The 17,835-nt window shown below is 53.8% G+C and overlaps 1 protein-coding gene across 4 annotated transcripts in view; it reads left to right on the forward strand.

The window, feature by feature from the left end:
• Nucleotides 1–7,156, forward strand: part of WHRN (whirlin) — an 81,401-nt gene extending 74,245 nt beyond the window's left edge. For 2 of the 4 annotated variants that reach the window (XM_036261472.1, XM_036261475.1), the window contains 5 exons: nt 1,564–1,635; nt 2,875–3,391; nt 5,289–5,470; nt 5,943–6,065; nt 6,340–7,156. In XM_036261472.1, coding sequence (XP_036117365.1) covers nt 1,564–1,635; nt 2,875–3,391; nt 5,289–5,470; nt 5,943–6,065; nt 6,340–6,522 — 1,077 coding nt within the window. In that variant the 3' untranslated portion in view covers nt 6,523–7,156. The remainder of the gene's footprint in view (nt 1–1,563; nt 1,636–2,874; nt 3,392–5,288; nt 5,471–5,942; nt 6,066–6,339) is intronic. The other 2 variants (XM_036261474.1, XM_036261476.1) reach the window with 1 other exon arrangement.
• The last annotated feature ends 10,679 nt before the right edge of the window (nt 7,157–17,835 follow it).

A 17,835-nucleotide genomic window follows, 5' to 3' on the forward strand; every position in this document is an offset into this window, starting at 1 on the left:
TGGCTGAGCATCAACTCATGCACCAAGAGGTCACCAGTTCCATTCCCTGTCAGGACACTGTGGGCCAAATTCCCAGTGTGGGGCATGCAGGAGGTGGCCAATTGATGTTCTCTCTCATCGATGTTTTTCCCTCTCCCTTCCTCTCTCTCTAAAATAAAAAAAATAAAAAATAAAAAAAAAAGTAGTGATCAGTGCAAAGGAGAACAATAAAGCAGGGCGGATATGGGAACTGTGATTTTAGGTGGGTTGTCAGGGTAGACCCCTGTGAGGAGGTGATTTTGGGTGAGGTCTTGAAGGAGGTGAGCGAGTTGAGTAGGCGTTGGGGATAGCTGGGGGGAAGAATGTCCCAGGCCGAGCGAACAGCCGTGGGGAGGCGCTGACACGCCTGCATTGTTCTAGTGGTATGAGAGGAACTGAGCAAGGGGAACTTCACAGGAGGCAAACTTGACCGTGTCTCCATGGCAACCCAGAGCCCTCAGGTCCAAGCAGCTCCTTGCTTGACTCGTGTGGAAGGTTCTCAGACATCCTTTACCCTCTCTGCTTTATGTATGGCCTCCCGTCGGAAACACCCATCTTTCCCTCCTTTGCCCAGCCTACCCACCGGACTCAGCTTTCAGCTGTGCTCACTCCTCCAGGAAGCCTTCCTTGATACCCCTCCCCCGCTGCGTTCTATGCCCGTGTTTCCTCACTCTGTGCACAGTGTCCTCTGGCTTGTTTGTGTCAGCCCCACTGTCTTTCAGCTACTGAAGGCAGGGGTCATGTCTGACCTCTGGGTCCCAGGCCCTGTCAGCACGGAGCATTGGCATTGAGACTGCTCAGTCGGTATTGATGTCTGCACTTGAGACTCGAGCTCGGTGTTGGTCTGGGAGGCTTTGCCACCCTGGGTTCTGTGGGGTGGAGAATGGCTCCCCCGAGCCCTCAGGAGAGCCCCAGAGAGGAGCCTGCTCAGCCTCCCAGGAAAGGCCTAGAGATGGCCCTCGGGCAGCTCAGTATCCCTGGAGAGAGCACCAGGCTTCTGGTGAGTCGGAGAAGGAAGGAGGAAATGGGCATTTTTGCAAAGTAAGGCCCATTTAAACCTTAACTACCTCCCCCTCCTACACGATTAACACCATTAAAGTATGAAGAGGGAGGCGGGGAGAGAGAGAGACTTTCCCCATCCACCTCTCTTTTGCACCTTGCCACTTGCACGCCTTCCTGGGGTTCTGCGGGAGCCGGGAGAGAGCAGCCTGGTTTGGGAGAAGCCTGGTTTGAGCGTGTTGAGCAGCACTGAGCTTCAGGGACTCCCAGGAAAGGTCAGAGCCACCCCACGGCGTCTCCAGGTTGTCCAGGGAGGCCTGGAGATCATCAGCAAATCTCAAAGAAAAATTGACTTCAAAATGACTGGCAAGGAAATTGACATTAATTTTAATGCATAAAATAAATTCCAGTGGAGTAGGGTATGTCAGGACTCCCATAAACCACGTGACAGTGTCATAGGGTCCATAGATTTTCGGAGTCTAGAGAACAAACCGGCTTTTCCCTCGTGGTTTATATGTGGTCACGTTGTTGTTCTTTCACTTCTAGAACACTCTGGACCTGGAGGAGACTGGCGAGGCGGTCCAGGGCAGCAGGGTCACCCTCCCAGATGTTTCCCTGGTAAGAGCTCTCTGGCCCTTTCCTTGTGTTTTGCCCTCCGAGGTCTGTGTGCGGCCCTGGGGGCTGGCTCCTTGGTGAGAGCCATTGGGAGGGGACGAAGGACCGGGCTGTGAGCTCTCTGATGCAGCCCCGGGTGTACGCACAGTGTGCCCCTCTGCTGTCTCTAGCGGGACCAGGACGCTCCTTCCGGGCTCTTTGCCTAATTTGGGGTTACTTTTGATATGTTGTCAAAACGTAATCATAGCCAACACTGCAACATGGACTGCATGGAGAGACTCTCTGAAGAGGCGGTCCGCCTGGGCTGGGAAAGGACATTCACGTGCCGTGTGTGCACATCAGCAGTCTGGGCGGCATCTCTGTGATTCTGACCCAAACAACTGTTGAATGGCTTGGGCTCGGGAGCCAGACTGCTTGGGTTCAAACACCACCCTTGCCACTGACTGTGTGACTTTGGGCAAGTTTCTTCACCTCTCTGTGCCTCGGTTTCCCCATCTGTAAGATGGGGATAAGAAGAGTGTACCTAACCCATAAGCCTGCGGCAAGGGGTCAGTTGGCTAATTTAAGTAAAGCTGTTGGAACAGCGCCTGTGCTGGCGCAGACGCTCTAGTGCTGGATGTTGGCACAGGCAGAGGGGGAGTAGTGACGAGTGTCCGCAGCTGCCGCTCTGCCCCCGCCGGCGGAGTGGCAGGCACCTTGCTAACGCATTACACCCCTTTCTCCTCATCCCACAGCTCTGCTGGTAGGCGCAGCTCTCCCCACTGCCCAGAGGTGCACCCCGAAGCGCCTTGCCCAGCCCACACGGCACCCCAGCCTGTGTGTCTGTCCTCGTTCCCTCCACGCTCTCTGCCTCCAGTCCTATCCCACCTCCGGTCTCTAGTAGCTAAGATAATCTCCTAAAGAGAAAAGCCAAAGAAATGCCTTTGTTGTTTTTCCATTCTCCGCATCCCGGCTCCAATTAAGTCCTGTTCCCTGTGACAAGCCCTGGCTGATGCCAAGGACTTCAATTCCCGAAGGTAATGGTGCGGTCCCCAGAGACGCAGCCAGGATCCCTATGCTTATCAGCTGCCGAGATGCTGGGAGAAGTTTTCCACTCAGTGTTGCATTATTCAGGGCAGTGTGGCTCAGAGCTGATAGAGCAGGGACGGAGCTCCAGCCAGGCCTGCCCACTCAGCTGTCAGATCCCCTCTTCCAGCCGCGATGGGCTCTGACTCCTTCTACTCCTGTTGGGTCTTTTGGCAGGATGATGTCAAATCCACGGCCGAGGGGCTGCCTAGCTACAAGCTGCCCCCTCCCCCCCCACCTCTGGTCCAGCCGCAGAAGCCGGGAAGCCAGGAACAAAAGCCACCTTCCGCTGCGTCTTCCCACTCGGCCGCTGGCTTCTCCGCTCCGCAGAACCGCAGCCCACCGGCGGGCACCGCACCAGCCCCAGAGGCCCCGTGTGCACAGGACTCGCCCTCCTCCCCCATCTACGCCTCCATCTCCCCTGCCAACCCCGGCAACACCAAGAGGCCGCTGGATGCCCATCTGGCCATGGTCAACCAGCACCCCATTGGCCCCTTCCCACGGGTCCAGTCACCCCCGCACCTGAGAAGTCCCCCCACAGAGGCCACGCTGGCTGGGGGCTGCCTCCCACCACCCTCCCCATCGGGGCGCCCAGACCAGACAGGCACAAACCAGCACTTCGTCCTGGTGGAGGTGCACCGCCCAGATAGTGAGCCCGACGTGAACGAAGTGAGGGCACTGCCCCAGACACGCAGTGAGTACCGGCAGACGCCGGGGGCTGGGCTCGGGTGCTCGCTGGGTGATCTGGGGGGCGGGCGACCCCTCTGGATTGTCTGCCCACCAACACAGTGAAGGTGGAAACAGGTGCTCACCCAGCGAAGGGTCTTCTAGCCCAGGTGTCCCTCCCTCAGGGTCAGGGTGGGTGGGGAGCAGGGTCCGAAACCCACATTGAGGGGCTTTGGAGTCAGAGACACAACTGTGAGTCCTGGCTCTGCTGTGCACTAGCTGTGTGACCTTGGGCTAGCCGTTGTGCCTCTCTGAGCTGCTTTTCCACCCTAGAATGGAGGTGACAGCGACAGCCCTGCAAGGCTGCTGTGGGGGTTGGGCTCCTCCTCCCAAGCCCCCAGCCCCAGTCTCCCCCATAGGCCTGAGCTTGTTGAGGGCAGGTGTAGCTCCTGTGACCTCTGTCTCCCAGGACTTCCATGCAGGAAGGTGCTGGGGCGGGGAGTGGGCCCTGCAGGTCTCCTGACTTAGGGCTTCAGGGTCAGATTGCAGAATGGACCTACCAGGAACCCAGGAACCCAGCCCAAAGCTGCAGCCCCTGAGGTTCCGGAGGGCATCCTGCTGAGGAGGTGGAGGAAAGGGTAGAGCCTACTTTGACTGCGGGAAGCCTGAGCCCTGGGCAGGCTCTGGAGCACCTGTGGAGATAGATACATTTCGTTGGATTCTGCTGCCATCTTGTGGTTAAAGTGATATGGGCCCTGCCCTGCTGTGGCCAGGAAGGTGGTGGACCAGTCCGGACACTTACTGTCTGCTGTATGCCATGCAGTGGGCTGACCAGGCTGCAGAATGCAGGGTCCCTGCACTCCGTGGCTTGGTGAGGGAAGGCCCCGAAGGGAGAGCAGGCGGGATGTGGTGAGAAACCCGAGCTATCGGAGACGGATCCCTGCTGCTTCGAGACCTGGCACTGAGCTGCACACACATGATAATAAGAGCTAACCGTTCCACAGACTGGCTGGGTGCTGGACGCTGTTCTAGGGACTTCGCCTGCATTAGCGACTCATCCAGTCCCCCCAGCAGTGCTCTGAGGCTAGTACTGTGTTGTTAGGCCTATTTTATAGGTGAGGGGCACAGAAAGGAACTGCAGAGCCAGGCAGTCTAGCGCAGGTCTGTTCTCCTCTCTGGTTTGCTCTGTACAATGTATCTGTTAGTCTGTGTGGTAATCCTATTAGTCTGTGTGGTACAATGTATCTGTTAGTCTGTGTGGTAATCCTATTGGAGAGGCATCACTGCCTCTGATTCGAAGAACATGGAGGCTCAGAGAGGCTATGTAACTCGCCCTGGGTTGCCGAGCTGGTCAGAGGGCATTTATATCCAACCTGCCAGACTGTGGAGTGTGTGTTCCCAACGTAGGGTCTCATGTTTAGGGTCTAGGCCACTACACACATAGTGAGGCAGCTTGGGTTGACCAGAGAACCGGAGGGACGTGGGTCCACACTCCGCTTAGGCCATTTGGGGTCATGTAGGGTACGGACCAGGCATGGAAGAACTTCCTTTGTTTTCCTCCAGAAGCTAGAAATTTAAAGTTTATGTGAAATCTAATTTGAATGTGTTGGTCCACCATTAAAAATTGACAGCGTTTTATGTGGTTTAAAAAAAACACACATCTGTGGGCTGGGTTTGCTTCCTGATCTGTTTTAATCGTCACACCACGGGCAGTCAAGGCAGGCACCCTGGAAGTGGCCGCCTTGGAGACAGGCCCAGTGGGAAGGGCAGGTCTCAGTAGGGGGAAGGGTGGTAGAGAATCTCCTTGCCCTCCAGCTCCCCCTCCAACCCCCCAGCCTTTCAGTCTGTAGCTTATCACCTCCTCCAGGAAGCCCTCCCTGACCCCAGCTGTATAAATCACACTCTCCTCCTGTCGCCCCTCCCAGCAGCCTCCACGCTCTCACAGCTCTCAGACAGTGGGCAGACCCTGAGTGAGGACAGTGGTGTGGACGCGGGCGAGGTAGAGGCCAGCGCCCCCGGCCGAGGCAGACAGATGGTGTCCACCAGAAGCAGGAGTAGCAAGGAGCCACCTCGGCACGAGAGGAGCACAGAGGGGGCGACCAAACCGGTGAGTGAGGAGGAGGGGGTCACACGGGGTGAGGGGAAGAACAAGGAGTCCCTGCCCAGGGTTCAGCTTGGCCAGTGACCACAGGGGATGGAGAGAGCCCCCCACTGGAGGGATGCGGTACTGGAAAGGGATTAGGCTGGGGGCCCTGTCCAGGTCCTGCCTGTGCTGTGTGCGCGCACCTGCAGGGGGTCTTGAGTGTCTGGAGCTCAGCGCTGACATGGGTGCTGGCTGAGGCGTCGGGCCTGGATTCAAGGCCTCATGCCACCACCAGGCAGCCTGGGGCCGGCCCTTGCTTCCTGAGCCTCAGGGATTCTGTAGCAATTACGAGCTGAGAACACCCGAGCTTAGCTTGCTGCCTGGCATACTGGAGGCTCCAGCACCGGAGGCGTCTGAGCCCTGCAGACCTGGGGTGTGTCCGCCCAGGCCTGCCCACTGAGAAGGCCTTTGTCACTGGTCTCCTTCACGCCCGCAGCCTGGTCTCCTGGAGCCCACATCCACCCTGGTCCGCGTGAAGAAAAGTGCGGCCACCCTGGGCATCGCCATTGAGGGTGGTGCCAACACCCGCCAGCCCCTGCCCAGGATCGTCACAATCCAGGTACGTCCCCAGGGGCCCCATTTGACTATCTCTCCCTACCCCTGGAGGTTTTGTCCTCAGCATCCCAGGGGTGCGCCACGCCCAGAGGTGACCCAAGGGCAGACGCAGGCTCATATGACCTTGGCTCTCCCTGAGCCTCCTCCTAATCAGGGTGGTGGACGCCCAGATTGCGGCTGCCGGGTTGGCAATGTCAGGCCTGACCTGGTGGGCGGTCTGAGCCAGGCCAGCCCAGCCCTCGGTGCCCTATGTGCCTCTGCTCTGTGTCACCCCGCAGCGAGGTGGCTCAGCCCACAACTGCGGGCAGCTCAAGGTGGGCCACGTGATCCTGGAAGTGAACGGGCTGACGCTGCGGGGCAAGGAGCACCGGGAAGCCGCGCGCATCATCGCAGAGGCCTTCAAGACCAAGGAGAGTGACCACATCGACTTTCTGGTCACCGAGTTCAACGTGATGCTCTAGGGGCCGAGGCCTGAGGGCCTCCCACCGCAGCTCCGCCCCTGGCCCCAGCCCCACCCCCCCGGCACCGCTAAGCTCCTTGAGGGGCCAGGGCTGCATGGCCAGGGTCGCAGGGAGACACCCCCACTCCTTCCGGGCCCACTGGACCAGCACTGGGAGAAGAGAGCCAGGCGGAGCGAACAGAAGGTCAGGTCAGGCCTGGGCCATGCGGGCACACAGTGGGCACGCACAACAGTGGGCTTAGGAAGGAGAGGAAGGGCCGCGCGCCTGTGTCTTGGCGGGCCCACCTGAGGTCTGCCAGGACCTGTTCCTCTGGGTTGACTGGGGGGCACTGTGCCCCCTGGCCAGCTAGGACCTGGCCATCCCAGATGCCTCAGCCGTTGTCTAGAGGGAGGTCACATGAGAATTCATGGACACGGCCCCAGCCGGGGGGCGTCTTGCAGGACCTTTAGTGCCACAAATAAGCATCAAGCACTCCCCTCCCCATTTCCACCCCCCCTTCTCCTAGCTCCTTGTCCCCCATGGTATTTATTATTTATTTCCCTCTCCATACCCCTGGGGACCCAAGACCCCACCTTCCCACCGCACCCCAGCCTATCCTAGAGGCCTTGCAGGTGACCAGCGATGTCAGTGTATTTATATACAGAGCTTATGACTTTAATTTTTCAATAAAGAGATCTGAACAAGGTTAGGGTCCGTGTGCTGTGTGGCCTGCCTGTGTGACTGGGGTCTTGATTGCCCCACGTGGAGAGTGGGTAGGACAGATGGAAGCCCCCAGAGCAGCAGGCATCACTACCCTCTCCCCTCCCCCACATCGGCACTTCAGGGGCACTTGAACCACACCCGCATCCCAGGACCCCACCTGAAGGTTGTTCACAGGTACACTGTTAGATTAGAAGGCACGGGTATGTCATGGGGCAGAAAGCACAATGTGTGTGGATGTTTTAAAATACAGAGAGGTGGCCCACCTCGTGGCGGGTCCCAGAAACACTGAGGTGAGGACTTGAATGCAAGTGAGTCATTAAGGACGGGAGGGGCAGTAAGGATTGGGGGCCAGGAGGGGGGGGGGTGGAAAGCCACGCAGGCTGGGGTTTCAGGCGTAGTCCTGAGAGGGCGACTGCAGCCCGGACTCACAGGGGACACGGGTGTGTAACGTGGACTTAGAGTCGTCCCCACTCAGGGCCAGGGTCAGGGCTTTCATCCCGTCTTTGGACAGGCCGGGGGAGAAGGGAGGGGTAGGAAATTCCAATCACATCTCACCCTCTACATGTGCAGGTCACACACTGTTCCAGGGGCCAAGGACAGTGGGTGTTAGACCTAATAATATGCCTGGCTGGTGTAGTACAGTGGTTAGAGCATTGGCCTGCGGACAGGAGGGTCACAGGGTCCATTCCTGGTCAAGGGCACATACCTGGGTTGTAGGTTCAATACCCCGACCTGGGTTCTGCGGGAGGCAACCAATTGATGTGTCTCTCTCACATCAGTGTTTCCCTCTCACACTGATGTTTCTCTCTCTCACACTGATGTTTCTCTTTCTCTCTCACTGATGTTTCTCTCACATCAATGTTCCTCTCTCACTCACACTGATGTTTCTCTCTCTCACTGATGTTTCTCTCTCTCACTGATGGTTCTCTCTCTCTCTCTCACTGATGTTTCTCTCTCACACTGATGGTTCTCTCTCTCTCACACTGATGTTTCTCTCTCTCTCACACTGATGTTTCTCTCTCTCACTGATGTTTCTCTCTCTCTCTCTCACTGATGGTTCTCTCTCTCACTGATGTTTCTCTCTCTCACTGATGTTTCTCTCACTGATGTTTCTCTCACTGATGTTTCTCTCTCTCTCTCACTGATGGTTCTCTCTCCCTCTCACTGATGTTTCTCTCTCTCACTGATGTTTCTCTCTCTCTCACTGATGTTTCTCTCTCACTGATGGTTCTCTCTCTCTCACACTGATGTTTCTCTCTCTCACTGATGTTTCTCTCTCTCACTGATGTTTCTCTCACTGATGGTTCTCTCTCTCACTGATGTTTCTCTCTCTCACTGATGTTTCTCTCTCTCTCACACACACTAATATTTCTCCCCCCCCCCCCCCTTACACACTATCTAAAAGTCAATAGAAAAATATCCTCAGGTGAGGATTAACAAAACAAAGAAATGTCCTGGCAGGTTTGGCTCAGCGGTTAAAGCATCAGCCTGTGGACCAAAGAGTTTTGGATTCGATTGCAGGTCAAGGGCATATACCTTGGTTGTGGGTCATTCTCCAACCCTGGCCTGGGTCCTGCGGGAGGCAACCAATCAATGTGTCTCTCTCACATCAATGTTTCTCTCTCTCTTCCTTTCTCTCTCCCTCCCACTCTATCTAAAAGAATCACTGGAAAAATATCCTCGGGTGAGAATTAAAAAAAAAAAAGCCCGGATAGTGTGGCTCAGTTGGCTGAGTGTTGTCCCATGTACCAAGAGGTCACCAGTTGGATTCCTGGTCGGGGCATATGCCCAGGTTGCAGGCTCAATCTCCAGTCGGGGCTGTGCAGGAAGCAGTCAGTCAGTGCTTCTCTCTCTCCCTCTTCCTTCCTCTCTCTCTAAAATCAATAAAAACATATTTCAGGGGAAAAAAAAGTAAAAATACGTGGAGGGGAGGGTAGCAAGAAATGGTCTGCTCCCCAGCCCCAGTGCCCATGTCCTTCATCCCCACGCTTCCTCTGGGGCAAGAAGGATTTAAGAGGTCCTGTTTGCCCAGCCCAGTGTCCAGCAGTCTGCAGAATGGGTTAGGGGCAGTGGATTCCACAGACCTGCACCAGATTCTGCTCTTAGCTGCCCCTGTCCTCTCCCCAGGCCAAGGAGATCACCTGGGACCAGAGCCCTGGATCGATCTCTGAAGCAGTCTATCCCTGAGCGTCCCAGCCCCTTCCCAGTCCTAACCCCTGCAGTGAAGAACACTTACCTGGCTGCAGGAGAGCTTTGTCAGGCCCCAGGTCTCCAGGCATCAGACTCTAAATCCTGGGCGGTCCAAGGCAAGTGATTTCATCTTTTGGAGTTCAAGTTCCCTATCTGGAAAACGGGTATGGTAGGCTGAATAATGGCCCCTAAAGGTATTGAGGTTCCTGGAATATGTGCAGAAGTGATTCAGGCATTCAGATGGGGAGGTTATCCTGGACTATTTGGGCAGGCCCAATCTAATCACAAGGATCTTTGAAAAAGGGAGGCAGAAGAAGGGAGATTCAACACGGAAGAGGAAAAGGTGTTGTGATGATTGATGGAAGCAGAGGTTGGACTGATGTGCTTTGAAGATGCAGGAAGGACCACGAGCCCAGGGTTTCAGGTGACCACTGGAAGCTGAAAAAGGCAAGGAAATGGATTCTCCCCCAGAGGTGGCAGAAGGAAACTGCCCTGCTGACACCTTGACTTTAGCCCAGTGAGACTGATGTTGGACTGCTGACCTCACCTTGTAAGAGAACAAATTACTGTTGTTTTAAGCCATGAACTGGTGGTAATTTGTTATAGCAGCCACAGGAAACCAGTGCACGGGGATACTGCTGCTTGCCGTTGATGGAAAGTGGGATGCTGTGTGTACCATGGCACCAGGCACAGAGTCCGCCCGGGGAGATAACTGCAGTCAGGATGATGGTGAACAAAGACAGGAGCCCTCTGATCTTATGAATGCCACACCTTTTCCAGTCCCGGGGGACGGAGAGCCCCCAGAGCTGCTGCCCATGGTCCCAAGTTTGTACTCTGAAAAAAGGAAGACAAGAATGAATTTCTAGAACTGTTGTTTCTGAAATTGCTAGGCCTGACTCCGGAGGTGGGGGGATTTCTTTGCAGGCGGGATTAGAAAGGTCAAATTGATTGTTTGCCCAAAGTTGTAGCGCTAGTGAGTGGCAGAGGACACATGTAGACTGATGGCTGCCTGGCATCAACAGGAAGCCCTGGGACAAGCACACGTCCTGTTGTCTTTTGAAAGGAACCAATACCATGGGCTAAGGCAGTGTTGAATACTGTGAGAGGGAAGGGGCCAGAGGTCCACCTGGACACTTGTACCTGTGGCCCTACTATCTTTACTCATGACACCAGAGCTAGCTAGAGAATCTCAGATTGTGTTGCTAGAAAGAGAAGGAGAGTTTTGGGCTTTAGCTGGGGCCTGCCCAAGCAAATGCCAAGTTGGCCTTCAAATCACCTGGAGCCCTCTCTGCTTAGGAGAAAGCGGGGGTGGGGGGTGGAGTAGCCCAGTGTGGGGAGTACAGGACAGGGAACAAGGCACAGCTCAAAGAGTCCACAACTTAGTGTCTAAAACCTGACATCAAATCCCACCTCCACCACTTCCTGCCTGTGTAATCCTGGGCAAATCATTTAACCTGAGCCTCAGTTTCCTCATCTGTAAATGGGAAGCATCATACTAACATAACTTGTGAATTATTGTAAGGGTTTGTTAAAAGCTTTTCCCCGGGACAGAGGAGGCCTTCAGTGATTAGAAGCTGCTGCTATGCAACATAGCTGGATGCAGGGTCTTGGGAAAGCCAGTTCTTGTCTTGGGGCCTTTTAATCTCCCATGTGAAGTAGGTAGGATTCTTCGAGGAACTCTTTAAATTAGTTCCATTGTTTTATTTCTTATAGGCCTGGTGCCATGTTTATCTATTTACTCCCCTCAGCAACACTGTGAGGCAGGAGCTATAAATCCCACTTAACCGAAGCTCAGTGGCAGCTGACACCTTACCAGCCATTCTTCAAAGTGCGCTGTCAGTGGGCAGTGAATTTCTTCTGTCCTGTATTCAGTGCGGGATCTTGGGCAAGTTCTTGTTTCTCTCCAGGACTGGGTTTCTCCACTTGGTTTGGACTGGAATATACTAATGATAATACCAACCCACCTCACTGGAGAGGATGGGTCATAGTAAGAGCTCACAACAGTGCCTGACACGTAATAAGTGCTCAAGAAAAGTTTATTCCAGTATTATTACTACTGTGATGAAGCAGTTCGTTTCCACTATGAAGGTTTGGTTTCTTCCTCACTGCAACTTTGCACAAATGTCTTAACTCCGGGGTTCAGTTTCGGATTTGCGGTGCGACAGGCACCACGACGTACACACAATCTCCCAGATTTGTGATTTTCCCTGGTGGAGTCGCATCTGACTGCTGGGGCCGGCCTCAGGCTGCCGCCTCTCTGTGATTGGTGGAGCTTCCGAGACCCCGCCTCCTGGGGCCGTACCCCGCCCGTCAGAGGCCGGCCTCGGGGACTATGCAAAAAGTCGCTGCCCCGCCCCACGCCCGGATTGGAGGCCTTTGTTTGCCGCTCAACTCCAGGAAACCACCCCGCGGAGGTGGCCAGCAGGTGAGGAGCGGGGAGGGGCTCGCGCTGGTCCGGGGTGGGTTCCGGCCCCTCGCTGGGTCTCAGTTTCTCGGTCGGGGGAATGGGGAGGGAGGGTGGACATCGCCGATGGGCCTCGATCCACGGGACGGTGCTGCTCTCGATCTCTCCCACGTGGGAGGACCACGAGCACGGGAAGGAGACCGACCGCCTCTCTGGAAATAGGAGGAAGTACTGGATCAGTGAACGGAACCGAGTCCAAATCCCGCAGTCTCCACCTTCCCGCCTCAGTCTCCACCTCCGCACAATGGGGGCGTGGGCTTTTTCTCTGTCTCCGGCTAGGGCTAGTCGCCGGGAGGGGAGTGGTCCCGAGGGAATCTGGAGGTGGTCCTTGGCGGGGCCTCCGGCAGTGTTTGGGTCAGAGGTGTGGCCGGGTGGCTGTGGTTACGGGGAGGTGGGACTTCTCCGTCCTGGGATTTGTGTGAGGTTCGCTCACCCAGCAACAGCCGCGCACCCTGACAACTCGAGCCGCGCGCCCTCCCTGGACGCCTAAGTAAGTTTCTTTTCCTCTTTGTGGCGGGGCGAGAGGGGTAGAGCAAGGGCCAGCATGGGGGTGGGCAGCTCTGACCTTGGTAGGAACTGGAATGGATTGCAGAAATAAGACCAGCCCCTTTTGGTACACAGATGGGGAGACTGAGGCCCAGAAATGGGGCATGGCTTTCCCAAAGACGCCACCGCAGGGACAGAGCTGGTCTCTCCCCAGGGTGATGGGGCTGGCACGGGCGGAGCCAGAGCCAGAGCCAGTTTTTGTGTGACCTGGATGAGACTCCTTTGCTCAGCTTTTGTTAAAAGAAATGACAGATTGGAGCGGATCATTACCTGTGTTTCAAAAGTTTCTGCTTCTGAGTGAGAAAGTTGGAAAGGAAAGTTGCTGATAACAAACCGGGGCTGTTTTGGAGCTGAGAAGAGAAGCTGAGACAGGCTGCAGTGAAAAGAGACATTGTTTCTGTCCTCTGGAACAAAAGGAAAAGAAATAGCTGAAACTGAAGCATGAAGGACTGAGGTTAGATACATAGAGGGACTTCCCAGGGGGAATTTCCAGGCGCCTCCTCTGGAGTTGGTGGGTTTTATTTTTTGGCCGTTGGTCTTGTTTTGTCAAGAAAACAAACTTCTGCCCATCGGTTTGAGGGGGCCTACGTCTGGCTTACTTACCAGTAGGGGATGGACCTGATGGTGTTTTGGGGATGATTTTGGGTTTATTCCCAGGAACCATCTCAGTTCTGCAGGAGCGAGAAGGTGCCCATGTAGGCTGCCTCCCAAAGTTCAGAGGTTTTGCATTTGAAACATGTGATCTGGCTGTTTCTTGCGAGGATATTTCATCAGCTCCCACCAGCCAGCAGCGCTCGGGTTGGGGCTTCCAGAGAGCCTGAGGATGGTCCAGGCACTGAGGCTGTCAAGCTGGGAGTGTATTTTGGAAACTGGTACATGCCAAGGACATTTTAATTCACCCCCGTGAGGGGGGTGAAGAAAGTTTTTTTAAAGCATCCAGCTGAATCACCAGCTGAATTCCAGGTCCTTTTTATGCTTCCTCAGTTCTGGGAAGTGGGACAGATCTTGAGACTGGGAGTTAGAAGAATTGGTTCAAATCCTCAGCCAGACTTCAGTTTTGAGTGTCTCAGTTTTCCCATCTGTAAAATAGGAATGAATGCCCTCTTCAGTGCCTCTTTAAGGCTCAAGTGAGGTGGCATCCTAGAGAGTTTTGTGCAATTCTGAGTCTGGAGGTGAGGAAACTGAAGCCCAGGAAAGGAAAGAATAGCAGTATTGGTAATAACAGCTAATGGTTATTGAGTGCTGTATCCTAGCCATTGTGCCAAGGGTTTTACTGCAAGGAGTGGGGTCTGGAAAGCCAGGAACCCTTGTCTACCTTGTCACTAGTCACCCTACTGGTGCCTAGTACAGAACCCTACACATAGAAAGTGTTTAGGACATTGTTGATCACCTAGATTATATCACTTAATGTTTACATTGTTGCCATGAGGTAGGTGCAGTTGTCCTCACTTTATAAATGAGAAGCCTGAGGTTCAGAGAAGTTAAGTCACTCGCCTGAAGTCACACAGCTCTTCATGGGGATTTGTGCTCCTTACTTTGGGATGTTTCAGGGGTGTGTCATCTGGTGAGGTGATTGTGCGCATCCCTTCCCACTACTGTGTTAAGTGATGTCATGTTGCTAACTTGAAATTGGCCACAATAAGGGTATTTACACTATGGAAATCAGTAAATGCCACAAGTCAGGGCTTGTTCTTTTCTTACCTTTTTTTTAAAAAAAAGAGAGTTGCATAAGAAGGGTGTTGGAGATGGAATGCCAGCCTGCTCTGCGCTCTGCGCTCTGCGGGCAGCCAGGAGCTGAGGGTTCCTGGCCCTGCAGGAAGCCCCGGGGCAGCCAGGTCACAATGCCTGCATCTCACTGCAGATCCCCTGAAGGGTGGATTTGGGAAGGAAACCTTTATGGATGAGGCTCCTGGTCTATGCTGTGAGTTGTGCAGTGTAGAGCCCTCTGACTTGGGAACAAGTGAATATAAGCCTGAATTCCGGGCCAGAATGTCTGGCCTTTAACCTGATGGCTGAAAGTGATAGCACCTCCGATGGTCTTTAAGCAGGCAAAGCTTGGCCAGATGATCTCTAAGAAGATCCATCCAGCAGCGTGTACCCAAGGGATGGGAGGGTGAGTTGGGGCAGGGTGCCTGGGGAGAGGCTCTAGTTGACCAGGGGAGCCAGAGGGAGATTAATGGTGCTCCTCCTGTTTTCTGAGCACCCGCTGTGTGCTAAGCCGAGCACACACATTGTGCTGTTTCTATACGCACTCCTTTGAAGGAAGTGTGTAGATGAAGATATCAAGGAGGTTCTGGATGTAGGCTTTCCTACCCCTAGACCTTTGCATTTTTAATTTCTCGGTCCCTCCTCCCTTTTAACCTACAGTTCCATCCTTGCTCTGATCTTCTTTCCACGTGCCAGCCAAACTCTACTCTGGTCGTGGAGAGAGACCCCTGCTGCCAGGGGTGGTCCAGCACTGATCTCTAGATCCTACCCTGAGGCTGAGCCTCTTCTGGGGGAGAGGCCCCTGATCAAGGCCAGAGTGGGGTGCCCAGCTGGCAGTCTTTGGGAATCTTGAGGTCGCACAGCCAAGGACCAACCACAGGAAGGGCGTCAGGTCTAGGAGACCGCACTCAGACCCTCTACGTCGGGGATTCGTTTGGAGGGTAACACTTTACTTGTGGGTGTAGATCCAACTCTGCCTCTAATGTGCTGTGTGGTTTGAGGCAAGTTGTGTAACCTCTCTGTGCCTTTCCTCGTCTGTTAAATGCCTGGTTATGAGGATGCAGACGACACATGCCATGCCCTGCAATGCTGAGTGGCTAAGGCTGGGATTCCTTCCTTTCCTTTTGTGATTGTCGCGTACTCCTGCGTGTGCAATGGCTGTGTGTGCAGGAAAGAACCCGAACATTTAAAAAGAGGAAGAGAGAAGGTGTGGGATGGGAGTCACAGAATGTCCCAGCTGCAGGGGCCTCGGAGCCAACCACTCTGCCCAGCCTACACTTACAGGGCGGGAGACCAAGGAGAGCGTGCCCAAGGGCTCATCAGAAGAAAGCACTACACGGACGTGCGGTGGTGGCTTTTGTTTTTAAGAACAGAAAATGCTCATCTTACTCTTATTTTCAAATCAACTGTCATTTTCAGAAAATAACACACAAGGAAAAAGAGTCAACTTGCCTTCATTCTACTGCCTAGTAATAATTATTAAAAACTTTATGAAGCACTCTGTCTCTCCTTTTTCCCTTCTTCCTCTTCCTTTCCTCTTGCCTTCCCCCCCCTCCCCTTTCCTTTCCTTCCTCCACATTTTACTGTCTTTTTCTTTAATGGACTCAAACTAGATATATATTGTTTTATAACTGGCATGTTCACTTAACATATCAGTGTTTTGGCAACGCTTCATATTCTACAGTGAGACTGTTAATAGCTGCATAATATTTCTTTGAGTGGAAAGATCATTATTTAATGTAACGATCCCCTATTATTGGACATTGCGGTTGTTTCCAACCTTTTCGCCCACTGCAGGGTTCAGTTGCAGAGTGCTTGTGATTTACTGTCTGGATCCCGACAGCGTGGTTCAAACCCAGCTTTCCCCAATGAAATGGGCATAGTAATTCCTACCTTCCTGGACTGGTGTGAGGGTTAAATAAAGAGATCTGAGGCCACAGAAAGGCCTTCACATAGTAGGTGCTCAGCGAAGTTTTGCTGTTAGCAATGCGTTCCTGGCACGTGCGTGCTTGTGTTTGTTGGCTCTTCTTGGGACATGAATTTGGGAGAGAGAGAGAGTATGTGTGTGTGTCTTTTCCTCAATATGGCCACACCCTCCTCATAACCCACCTTTCAGTTGGCAGAGAAAGGTCTGTTTCCTCCTCTTCTTTTTATTTTATTTATTTATTTTTTTTATCCTCACCCAAGGACATTTTTTGATATTTTGTGCAGATAGAGTGGGAAGGAGAGAGAGAGAGAGAGAAACATCGACGTGAAAGGGACACATCGAGTGGCTGCCACCCACACGACCCAACCAGGGCCGGGGACAAACTGCAACTGAGGTACATCCCTTAGAGGGAACCAAACCAGGTTCTCTTGGGACCGCAGGCTGACGCTCCAATCGCTGAGCCAAACCAGCCAGGGCTGTTTCCTCCTTTTCTTAAGTATTCAGGGTAAGGACACAGTTTCTAGCTGCGTCAGTGACCCCTGGTCTGGGGCCACAGGGAGAGGGTCATGGGGGGATGGCAGCATTTCTCTCCACCCGGGAGGGCTCTCCTCTTTGTGTATAGGACCCAAAACTAGAGCTGTGGCTGATACTGGGGAAGCTTCAGAGCCAGGAAAATTAAACTCAGTCCTGCAGAGAGAGGGCCATCTGGGTGTTTCACAGATATGGCCAAAGTCATTTATGTGTGAGCTCTGTGCCAGCTGGGCCCTGGGCCAGGACTTTGGGCACATGGTCTCATTTATCATCCTAAGGATGCTATCAAGTCAGTATTATCCTCACTTTATAGATAAGAAATCTGGGCTCAGAGAGGTTAAGCAATTTGCCTAAGGCCACACAGCTTTCAAGAGAGAACCTGGGAGTCTCTGTCTACCCAGAAAGCCCATTTGTCCTAAACCCCTGTGCCCTACAGCCTCCCATAGACATGGCATTTCTGCCTAGGTGGGCAAGTGCAGTCAAAGAACCCAGGAGATTTAGTGCTGGGAGGCCACTTCTGATCATCTCAGGGACAATCTCATTAAGCCCGAGGTCCAAAGCTAAGAGAGGGGAAGGCACTTGTCCAGTGTCACTCAGGCTGGGGCTTGGGTCTCTGCTTTCCAAACCAGGCTGCCATGTATTCTTCTGGTTCACCCCAGAACCCTCACCTGCCTCCCCTCAGCGCCAGACTCCCTGTGGATTTTAACTACAGGGCTGAATTCAGCAACCTGGGCAGAAAGGAACGGGTGAGCTTAGAGTGGGTTTTCATTTCTTTCTCAGGAAAGTTGGAGATGTTGAGAGCTCAAGGAGGAGTCGAGGATGAAATCACACAACCTTCAGCTCCCAGGGCGGCTGAAATTGCCAGCCCTGTACCCCTGGGCCTCAGGACATCATGTGATGGAGTGACTGACTGGCCAGGGCTCATCACATCAGCAAGTCATTCCCATCCCGGTCCAGGGCTGTGTCCTGGGCTGTGCCAGAAGGCTTAAAGGACCACAGGTAGGGCTCAAGAATGGTTGAGGGCCCTGGCCGGTTTGGCTCAGAGGTTAGAGTGTCAACCTGAGGTTCGATTCCCGGTCAAGGGCATGTACTTGGGTTGCAGGTTCAATCTCCAACCCCCATCGGAGTTGTGTGGGAGGCAACCAGTTGATGTGTCTCTCTCACATCGATGTTTCTCTCTCTCTCTCTCTCTCCCCCTTCCCCCTTCCACTCTGTCTAAAAATCAGAAAATTAAAAAACAACAACA

This window comes from Molossus molossus, unplaced genomic scaffold (genome assembly GCF_014108415.1).
Source record: "Molossus molossus isolate mMolMol1 unplaced genomic scaffold, mMolMol1.p scaffold_m16_p_14, whole genome shotgun sequence".
Taxonomy (NCBI): Eukaryota; Metazoa; Chordata; class Mammalia; order Chiroptera; family Molossidae; genus Molossus; species Molossus molossus.